The sequence below is a fragment of the Urocitellus parryii genome, chromosome 11 (assembly GCF_045843805.1).
Source record: "Urocitellus parryii isolate mUroPar1 chromosome 11, mUroPar1.hap1, whole genome shotgun sequence".
Taxonomy (NCBI): Eukaryota; Metazoa; Chordata; class Mammalia; order Rodentia; family Sciuridae; genus Urocitellus; species Urocitellus parryii.
The window spans coordinates 123061171-123072267 of NC_135541.1; the positions used below are offsets into that span (position 1 = coordinate 123061171).

At 51.3% G+C, this 11097-nt stretch overlaps 1 protein-coding gene across 1 annotated transcript; it reads left to right on the forward strand.

Annotated features, from left to right (window-relative positions):
* Window positions 1-715: 715 nt before the first annotated feature.
* On the forward strand, window positions 716-10127 carry LOC113199853 (peptidoglycan recognition protein 3-like). The gene is made up of 7 exons (XM_026412996.2): window positions 716-764; window positions 2648-2849; window positions 5396-5514; window positions 6348-6500; window positions 7597-7795; window positions 9178-9296; window positions 9949-10127. The coding sequence occupies exons 1-7, from the start codon at window positions 716-718 to the stop codon at window positions 10125-10127; spliced, it is 1020 nt and encodes a 339-aa protein (XP_026268781.1).
* The last annotated feature ends 970 nt before the right edge of the window (window positions 10128-11097 follow it).

Here is an 11097-nt window from a genome sequence, read left to right on the forward strand (position 1 = left end):
AGTGTAGCAGTGTTCTGTTGGGGCTTTGGGGTCATGAGGTGATTTGGTCTCGAGGGCTCTGATCTTATCAATAGATTCATTCATGGATGGGGTCATAGTTGAATGGACAATTGGGCAATGGCAGAAACTATGGGGGGGGGAACCTAGTGAAAGGGAGGGGTCCTGGGGCAGGCCTTTGGAGACCGTCTCCTGAGGTTCACTGAGCATGGGTCAGGGTTCTTTGTAAAGTGAAGAACCGAATCGATGACTTTACACTCCTCTGACTCTCCAGCAGGACACTGTCTGAAGACCAAACCTTGTCATTTGGTCCATCTGAACCTCAGTGTTCTTATCTGCAAAAATGGTGTTCAGGTTTACCTTGGAGGGATTTTGTAAGGCATAGATGTAAAATTAAAGCACTACCTGTGAAGATAGCCTCGCAGGGTTGATTTGTAATCAAGAAATGTGAGAACACTAATGCCTATGTCTAGCCACGACTCTCCCCCACCCGTTAGCTCACATTTATTGAGCACCTGGTGTGTGCAGAGGACCTTGAGAAGCCTGAGCCAGGTGCTGGCCCTCAGGAGGCCCTCAGGAAGCAGATACGGGCACCAGTGGTATGTGAGTGCTCTATCTAAGGAGGGAGCATGTCATCTTCACTGGCAGTGTCTCTCCAGGGTCACTGTCCTCCCAGGCCACCACCTGCACTCTGTCGTTGACCTGAGGTCACGTGAGGATGCTGCCCCTGCTTCTCGTCCTCTTTGCTCTGAGTCCCCAGGCCTGGGGTAAGTTTTCTTCCCTTGTATCAGAAGTACTTTTGGTGAGTGACAAATGACATCTTTACATTGCATAACAGGATTGCCCCTCAAAGCTCCTCCTTTGCTAGAGGGTGGTGTAGCATTTCAGTTTGGAGCACTGTTCTGGGATTGACAGATCCCTGTTCCAATACTTTTCCTGTCATTTGCTATAATCTTCAACAAGTTAACCAGAATCTTTGCATTTTATTTGCTTCCATGATGGAAGAATAATATTGCTAATTTCTTAAAGTTGTTTGAGGATCAGATACAAAGTGTGAGACAGTTAGCGTAATGCTCAAGTAATAAGCCTCACTGAGCCTCCGTTTCCCACCTGTGGAGGGAGTCGGTATTTGCCTTGCTCATCTCATGACGTTGTTCTCAGCGATTCTGATGGCGGATTTGAGGGGCCTTTGTCATCACAGAGCTGGCCTGTGGGAGGTGGCCTTGGGGACAGTTGCCGGTTGTCATCGCTCCCCTGGCTTCTGGTGTTGACCAGTACCAGATGAGGGATGGGGGATGAGGACAAGTTGGCACTGGCTAATCCTCAGTGGGACTTGTGTTTTGAGACCAGACCCATGACCCTGTTTTAAGAAATCAGTATGATGCCAATAGGTGCCTAATGGAAGTATGAAGTGTTGACTCAAAATAATGCCCCCCCCCCGGATGCATGAGCAGGTATGCAGGTGGTCCAGGAAGGCAGCCCTGCTCTGATAAGGCAGCAGGAAAGACTTCGGGATGGAGGGGGATTGGAGCAGGGACGGTGGATAAAGTCCTCCTTGGAGCCCATGTGGGAGGCAGGGGCAGGCTGAGGCCAGAGATGTCGGTGGTTCTCCTTCGTTGCTTCCTACAAGATGTTCTGGGCCTTGGGAGGCTGCGAGACCGTGGGCTGTGGGGTGGGGATGTCTGGAAGGTGCCCTGGGCAAGCTGGTCAGGTGCTCTCTGAGGACCAACGCAGGCACCTCTGCAGGGAATGGCGCACAGTCCTCCTGGGATGAGACCCTAGACCGAAGAATCTCAGAGAAGCTTCTGGATCTGTATATCAGCATCTCACAGCTCATTGGCAGGAGTCACAGCGGTGAGATTGTTGGGGGTTGCCCGGGGTTTCTCAGGACTTGACAGTCTGGGCTGGGAGTGGGTAAGGGGGGCAGAGTCCAAGGGGCTCCCCTGTCAGTGACTTCCAGGGACTGTCCCGAGTTCATAAGTAAAGGTGGGTCCCTTGGTCTGAGGATAGGAAAAGAAGAGAAAACCAGGAGAAGAAGGAGGAGAGACACCCAGGTAGAAAGGACACATCCCTCACTCCCCAGCTCCCAGGGTGAGAGCTCCTGGGGCTCTCACGATGGGGAGGAGAAAGGGAACCTTGTGGGGGCGGCCCAGTCCTGTGTGGGTGTCTTGCAGCCCTGCCCCTGGACAGTTTCCATCTGGAAAGAGTCTTCTTCCTGTGTGCTTGGAGCCCCTAGGTGAGGAGGCTCAGAACTTCCCCCAGAGAGTCACTAATCTGGGTGAACACAGGCAGAGATCAGGGCGGAGGGAAACACACCCTAACCATCCATGCTAAGGATGGCGAAGGCGGCTCAGAACCCCAGGGCTCTGTGTGGGGTGTGGGCTAGGGATGTTTTCAGGAGGGGCGATCCTACGGGCCAGGGAGGAGGTGAAGCTGGGCTTGTCCTCCAGGTACGTGTGGGGGAGACTGTCTGGGGACCAACCTGCCTCCCCAGGCCGAGGGAGAGGCATCTCTGGGAGGTCGCTGAGCCCAGATGGGGCTATGGAGATAGGGAGGGGCTGCAGGTGGTAAAGGTCCCCCCCCAGGGCTCCTTTCCTTGCAGGCAGGCTGGGCTGGGTCTGCTGCACGCTATCTGGTGTCTCCCCTGCAGGCTTTCCCACCATAGTCTCCCGCAAGGAGTGGGGGGCTAGACCTCTCACCTGCAGGGCCCCCCTGAGCCCACCCGTGCCCTTCCTCATCACGGAGCAGCTCACCGGGATGGAGTGCCCGGAGCAGACCCTCTGCAGCGAGATGCTGCGGGGCCTACGGTTCCATTCTGTCCACACCAAAGGCTGGTGCGACGTAGCCTTCAAGTAAGCGGCCAGTCGGGTCCCCAAGCCCCTGTCCAAAGATGTGTCCCATCCCCCTCCTCTCCTTCTCCCGTATTCTGGGCCCCATTTATGTTACTTTCATAATGAATTAAAGAAATGTTAAAAAGGAGATCAAACAAAATCCACAGCCCTCCCGAGATCACTAGGAGGGCAACTCTGAGCCATTTCCTTGGGTGGACTTTGACCTTGGGAAGTCCTGAGAAGAGGTGAGGAAGGTTGTGTGATAGTTATAGATGCCCCCGGGAGCTCACCAAACATCACAGTTGGCAAAGGTCTTCACAGGTATCCCCAGGTAGGCCCTCCCAGCTACTTGAAAGAGTGGGTGCAGGAAACAGCACCTCCTTATTTCCAGGTGAGAATGCTGTGAATTTGTTCAGAGTGACACAGGAAGGGAGCATGTACCCAGGATAGCATCTAGATTGCCTGTTAGTCCCGTCCTGTCCCCTCTAATCCCCCCACAGGGAGTCCCTGTGTGGTGAACTCCTACTCATTACCTTGAAGGGCCACCCCAGGGTCACGTAGGGAGGGTGGGCATGAGGAATGGTGGGGAGGAGGGCCCCATGCTAAAGTGAGTACACACTTACACACCACTGGGTCTGTAGATAGGGCAACCTCTACAGGGATCAACACGGAGCTTCCTCAAGAGACTAGGGTGGAACCACCGCGGGACCCAGCTACCGCCCCTCAGTATTCATCCTAAAGAATTAAAGTCAGTATGATATAGCAATCCATGCACACCCATGTTTACAGCAGCACAATTCACCATCGCCAAACTATGGAGCCAGTCTAGGTGGCCATTAACAAGAAAATGTGGGACATATACACAGTGCAGTTTTATTCAACCTGGAGGAAAGAAATGATATCATTTGCGGGAAAATAGATAGAACTTGAGAGCATTAAGTAAAGTAAGCCAAACTCAGAAAGTCTGTTTTCTCTTATATTGGGAGCTAAAGAGGAAAAAAAAAAAAGAAAACAAAAGTGGAGGTCGATCTCATGAAATTAGAAGTGAGACCAGAGAGGAAGGGAATGGGGTGGGGAGAGGAAGGACTGGGGAATGAAACTGACCCACAGTGTCTCATGTGCGTGCATGAATACGTCACAGTGCATCTCGCTACCATGTGTCATTATAATGCACCAACTTAACAAAAAGAAGAACGTGAGGCTGAAAGATCTTTGCTCCGTGTATGGAGTTATCCACTCTAAGGATGATATTGAGGCCAGGCACCTTTTCTCACTCAGTACAACCACTGTGGCCATCCGTGGAGATCAGAAGGCTAGGAATAGAATCACCGTATGGTTCCATTTAGCTTTATTTATCTAGAAAGCGAGAGTTGGAATGGGGTTTTGTCTTACAGAATCCCAAAGACAAACAGAAATGATGTCTGAATTATCCAACTTGGAAAGGATAATCCACACTTGCTGATTTGTTTATTTTGAAACACTAATAAGTAAGAACAGTTGGAGATCTTGGTTGTAGCCGTGGCCATCCCTAGGATGGCGGGGCATCCCAGCTCACCCTCTGGGGATGCTGTTTTGACTGTGATAACCGCAGTGCCTCTCCTGTCCCTGCTTCTCGTACCTACACTGCCCTGCCATGGTCACTGTGGCTTTGCCTACTTAAGCCACAGCATGTGTAAGCGATTTCAACCACTGCACCTGGAAGTCAGGTTTCTGCAGTGACCACTTAACAGTATCCACTTCTTTCAGTGCAGCTGACTGTAGCCCTGAGGGGCTGTTCACATTGGACTAACCTCAGGCTTCTGCAGGGGATTTGGTGGACGTGTTGGGCTCCCAATCCGGTGCTCATTGTGAGGTGGGAAGTCAGTTTGACTGAATACAGGGTCTTTGCTTGACTTTGGGGAAGTGCACGTCCCTTCCGTGTTCAGTTAGCTTTGGAAACTCAGGAGGTAGTGAAAGCTCAATATGGCAAGAGTTGTGAGAATATCGATTCTGAAGACTGGAACGAGGAGTATATCTATAAAGAGGCAGAAATGAATGAACAGGGAGAATAAAAATGAATACACCTTGGATTTCAAAGTGAAGTGAAAAAAAAAAAAAAGAGAACATTCTAAAAAAGTTTCCATGATAAAGAAGAGCTTAAAGGAATTTCTAAGGAGAAACCAAAGAAAAAGGCACTTTAAAGGAACTCCTGAGGGTCGGGTCATTGTTTGAAAGGATGTTCAAGTGCGTGGTCCCGTAACTTAAAAACACGATTAATGAATTCTCAAGCCCTTGAAAATATTGAACAAAAATGTCTCTGAAAGTCACACATTCAAATTCCACTTTGAAACAAATGCGTATTTTAAAGTGAGATTCCGGAAAGCACAAGTAAGCTAAGTACAAAGTTGAAGTCTATTCCCGTGTCTCTCAGAGGTCTAACATCTGTCCTTCTGTCCCCCTGACTGTTACTGTGTTATTGAAGCACAGTACTTACTTATGAGCATCTAGAATCCCATTTGTCACTGAGGATTAGGGAGGGGTTTTCTGTTACAGAGATTTCCCCTTAAACTCATTTCCTTGTTCTGCAGCTTCCTGGTTGGGGACGATGGCCGGGTGTACGAAGGTGTTGGCTGGAATGTCCAGGGTTCGCACACCCAAGGCTACAACAACGTCTCCCTGGGCATTGCCTTCTTTGGCAATAAGATAGGTAATGGCCGATCCCCGTGGTCTCTTTGCCAGAGGGTGGTCTACAGCCTCCTTCATCTCCCAGTCTCAACGCTTTCACCTTTTCAGCCTAAATCATGCCCATCCTCTGATAATCACCCATCTCCTGAGGTTCTTTTCTCCACTGGATTCTACGAACGTCCCCGTCCTGCTGAGGCCACCCTGCACATTGCTGGGGCTCACAGTGATCGCCATCAGTTCTGGGGTCTGAAGTTATCTGACACTGACGCCCCGACATGGGGTATTTCTTCTTCCAGTGTCTTCCACCGTAGATCCTGACCAGAGCTCACGGGAAAGGAAGCCAGAGAGATGCAGTGTGTAGGACCGTAGCCAAGTGCAATCCTGCACAAAACCAAAACGGAGGAGAGCTCAGAGCCGGGGTGGAGTCGGGAGCTAATAGATAATAACTGGCACTAGTTGATAACTGAGGCTAATAATGGTATTTTTCTCAGGGATTTCCAGTGAGAACTGTGAGTTCATGTATGTAGAGAGCTTGCCACATGCTTGGTCATGGCAACTACATAGGAAATATGTCACCTTTTCCCCATGCTGGGGCATCACTGTGGGTCAGTGGGCCTTTTTTGCTTGTATCTTTGACCTCCTTCTGGCCCTGCCACCCACAGATGGAGCAGATAAATAAAGCCTCAGTTGGCATTTGGAAGAGTGTGTCTGAATAGCTCTGACCCTCTGTCCCAGCTATTGGACCAGTTTCCTCTCTGACCATCCACCCGTCACTCGGGCTCAGGTGGTCATCTTATCCTCCCCAGTCCAGCTTGGACTACTGACCGTTCTGTGTCCCATGTCATCCATTTCTAGGCAGCAGACCCAGCCCTGCTGCCTTATCAGCTGCAGAGGGCCTGATCTTCTATGCCATCCAGAAGGGTCACCTGTCACCCAGGTACATTCAGCCACTTCTCTTGAAAGAAGAGACCTGCCTGGCCCCTCAGCACCCAGGGGTGTCCAGTAAAGGTAAGACCCTCACCCTGCCTCAGACTGCTCCTCTTCACCACCCAAACACGCTTGGGAGGGCTCTTTCCTGCTGAGATCTCCTGGGCTTCCTGGATCCGGAACATCTCACACCTATCACCATGCCAATACCTGCAAAATTCTGAGAGGGCGCTGTTTGAGCCAGGGTTGTGTCACTGTGGCCAAAATACCCAGCAAACCCTCTTAGGAGGGGAAAGGTTTATCTTGGGATCATGGTTTCAGAGGTTTGGTCAGTGGTCAGCCAATTCCATTGCTCTGAGACTGAGGTCAGCATCATGGTGGAGGGCAGAGTGCGGGAAAGCTGCTCACTCGTGGTAGCTGTGAAGCAGGGGATGGGGAGAAGGGGCCACAGCAAAAGACGACCCCTTCCAGGGCATGTCCTCAGGGACCCAGCTCCGCGGGGAACACCTCACCTGCCTATACTCACTGCCTGGTTTGTCCATCCCAACCAGGATGGGCTGATAGGTTGCTGCTCTCACAGTCTACCTGGAATACCTCCAATATTCCTGTGTTAACACTGGAGTTTTGGGGGACACTTCATATCCAAACCATAACAGGCACTTTCCTGGACTCTTCTCTATCCCATTAAAATAATATTGCCGTGACTTATTTATAACAGGTTCCATCTTCAAAAATGAGAACTCCTTAACATTTGTAGTTTTCAAATAGATTTTTGAATAATTTCCATATACATGTGATCAGTTCAAAAATGAGCTGATTTCTGCTTATCAGTCTGGTTACATAATATACATGTATTTGTAACGCGTACATAAACATGCAGGTTTAATTTGTTATTTAAAGAAGATGGCCATTCCTCTGTTTGACTGACAGTCTGTTCCCTTTTGCTTATGCGGTTTTTCTGTAGTTATCAGAACCCTGTCCCTTGACTCCGGCAACCTGACCCAGACAATCCATTCCTGAACTTTCCAAACTCCTAGAGTCAAGTTCTTGTTAGGATGTGCCCGTGGGTGCTGGACACTGGGGTGAGACTGAGGTATAACTCCCTCTGTGGTTGTGAGGTTGTTCACAAAGGAGCAAAGGCAAATCCCCACTTTCTTGGTTTTCCGTCTCACTTCAGCTTGCCCCGACATCACCCCACGGTCTGCTTGGGAGGCCAGAGAGACACACTGCCCTCAAATGAGCCTCCCAGCCAAATACGTCATCATCATCCACACTGCCGGGACCAGCTGCAGTGTGTCCATGGACTGCCTGAGCAGCGTCAGAGACATACAGTCCTTCCACATGGACAAGCTAGACTTCTGTGACATCGGCTACCAGTAAGTGGGACCAACGGAAGCATGACCCCTTGCTTCTTCAGGGCTGTGGAAAGGAGGGCTGGGAAGGAGCTGGCGATGCCTGAGCCCTGCCTTTGTGGCAGGACTTCACTTAAGGCATGGCATTTTGAGTTGCAAGACTCTAGACTGAGAGTCATTAGAGCATTGGTAGGGTACTTTTATCTCGTGCACACATTATCCAAGAGTGGTTGGGGAGACCCTGAAAAGAAGGCTCTGGAAGCAGTAGAGATAAAGCAAACTGTGAGGCCCCCAGGGAGGCCATTGAGCGGGTGTGCACTTTCTCTGCAGCCCCTTCTGGTCAGTCAGAGGCCAAGGCCCTGCTCTCCCACCACCTTGATCTGGCCCCAGCCCACACTGACTCTCTGCGGTATTAGAAGGCTGCTGTGCTCTGCTGTTCGCTCTGTTTATAGATACAGAAATTTTTAACCTCCGTGGGTCGTTTTTGTCTCGTCTCTACAGTAGGGACAATGATACGTTTTCTGTTTGAAGACAGGGAATGAGATTAAAATGTGCTCCTTTGATTCCCTTTATGCCAACTGTAAGATGAAGAAACCTGTTAAACTAATGGAATAGCAGAAGCTACTTGGGAGGTGCCTTGGAATTTCATAGCGTGGATTTAGGGTTAGCGTATGAGAAATTTCATTTGTAACTTAATCTCAGCAATTTTTTTTTTAATACCGGGGATGGATCCCAGGGGTGCTTCACCACTGGGTTACATCCACAGCCCTCTTTACTTTTTTTTATTTTAAGACAGGGTCTCACTAAGTTGTTCAAGGGCCTTGCTAAATTACTGAGGCTGGCCTTGAACTTCTGACTCTCCTGCCTCAGCCTTCCTAGTTGCTGGTATTATAGGCGTGTGCCACCATACCCAGGACAGGTGGCTTTTATAGACCATGATTGAAACCCTGGAAGCTGATTGTTCAGGGTGAATTCATTGAGTGGAAAGAGAGAAAGGGCTAGACCAGGGTCCCAAGGAAGCAGTCCAGGGTCCTAAAGATCACAACTCTTGGTGAAGGGAAGGTGGGGTGGCAGAGAGACCCCGGGGAGCCGCGGAGTGGGGGGGATCAGGATGGTGTGGGCTTGGGGAAGCCTGGGGAAGAGAGTATTTCAAGATCATGGTCAATGGGGTCAATGTGTCAAGGAGGTCACTAGTCCTCTTAGGGGGTCAGATTCAGTGAAGTGGTGAGGACAAAGGCACATTGAGGTGGACGGTGTCTTTGTCTGGGGCCTCTGTGCACATTGGCACTCGAGACATTCAGACAGTACGTGACGATGGATGAGAGAGTGAATGAATGGTGGAAGGAACGAATGCACAAACTCTGCTCCTGGGGGTGACTGTCTTCATTTCCTTGGCCCAATTCTAGCTTCCTGGTGGGCCAGGATGGTGCCGTGTATGAAGGCGTTGGCTGGAATGTCCAAGGCTCCCACACCTACGGATACAACGACATTGCTCTGGGAATTGCCTTCATAGGCAACTTTGTAGGTAAGGGAGGAAGACGGGCAGAGGGGTTCTGGGAGATGAAGTCCCCTGCGGAATACTCAGGAATACCCTGGGGGCACAGGTGGCAGCGTGGCACTTTCTAAAGTGGTGGAGCCAGTGGAATATTTTAAAGTGGACTTGGTCCAGAATGCATGCCATCAGGAGCCCCTCCCAGACAAAACATTATCCCCAATTCGCCCCTCCCCACCCCCAGCCCCATTTCACTTCATGCCCATGTTCAAGCTAGTGTGGGGCAAGGTAGGAAAACATCGCTTGCAAACTTAGGGGCTGTTATGGCTCAGCTGGCAAATGTGTCCTCTTCCTTGGTAACCATGGCAACAGTGTTGACTAGGGCCCAGTCCCATCCGGTCCTGGATCTGCTCTGTTCTTGCTAAGAAGTGGTGTGTCACGCTGGAGTTGTACTCCAGGGCGCCTTTCCACTTACTGGAAGAAACTTTTGCCATGGGGAATGGGGAGCACAGAGCCTTGTCCTCTTTCTGTGACTGATTGCCACAGTTCCTGTGAAGTTGTGGGTCAGGGAGATGGTGGGATGTAGTGGGGACTGAAGAGGGGAGACTGGAATCTAGCTGCTTGTCCCTGCCCTGAACCAGCACCGTGACACTCTAATGATTGACGGAGTAAATATGTTTTGCAGAAAAACCTCCGAATGCAGCCTCCCTGGACACAGCCCAGGACCTGATCCAGTGTGCCGTGGTCAAGGGGTACCTGGACCCCAACTACCTGCTGGTGGGCCACAGTGATGTGGCTAACCTTCTGTCCCCTGGGCAGGCTTTGTACAACATCATCAAAACGTGGCCTCACTTCAAACACTGAGGGGGGCCCGCTCCTGAGGCTGCTCTCCCTGCTGTACCTCACTGTTGGCACCTCCGCCCCGGGGTCACCATCTGTGTCCCCTCTCCTACAAGCCCCCCGTTCTCAGGATGAGGTGACCGTGTCCTCATGCCAACGCTCCCCAGCATCCCCCAGGCTCTCAGCTGGGTACCCACAGCCCTCTGAGTCTCAGCCCAGTCCTCTCCCCTGGGCACCACGTGCTGGGCCGGGTGAGATGGTTGCCTGGTTCCCGTCAGACTTCCTTCTTTTGTACGGGTCCCTCTGCCTGGTGTGCCTTGCCCTGTGGCCTTCCTGGAAGCCCCCTGCCCTCATCCGTCACCCGGGCCAGGCTGCCCACTTCTCCTCTCTGCTCACACATCAACTTGTGCAGATTTGGATGCAGTCTTTATTTCATAACTATATTTTTATAGTTATGTCTGATTCTTTTCTTCTGGGTCTGAGTTTCTTAGGGGAGAAGCTGAGTCCTGCTGACCCCTGTGTCCTCTGTTCCTGAGCAGTGTCTGTTTAATAGGAGTTTTAGATGTTTGCTGAAGAGACAGTGAATAGGCCAATGACCCTAGTTCCTGCTCACCTGGCCAGTTCCCCCCCTCAGCCCTCTCTGGGGAGCCCTCCTGGACGCGCCCTGTCCCATCAACACTCTCTCTGTCCTGTTCCCTCCCACTCTGGAGCTCAGAGCTGTTTCTGGTGGCTTGTCTGAAATGGGTGCTGTGTCTCTAGGGTCCTATGTCCCTGTCCCCCTAGAGAACCCTGAGGATGGACTGGGTGCTCCTCCAGGGTCAGTACAAGCTGCCCAGTGCCTGCCCATGCCTGGTTGGACCCTGCTAGGTGCCTGGCTGGCCAAGGACCAGGAGCCATGGTGCTCTGCACCCCTCCCTGCCCGGGCTCCTCCTGCCTCAGGGAAGAGCCAGACAACCCACTGCTTCCGTGGAAGCACACAAGAGCTTGCTTCACT

Coding starts and splice junctions, on each gene's coding strand:
- LOC113199853 (XM_026412996.2), top strand. CDS start 716: ATGCTGCCCCTGCTTCTCGTCCTCTTTGCTCTGAGTCCCCAGGCCTGG. Junction 5,515..6,347: donor CTTCTTTGGCAATAAGATAG/GTAATGGCCGAT, acceptor ATCCATTTCTAG/GCAGCAGACCCAGCCCTGCT. Junction 6,501..7,596: donor CCCAGGGGTGTCCAGTAAAG/GTAAGACCCTCA, acceptor GTCTCACTTCAG/CTTGCCCCGACATCACCCCA.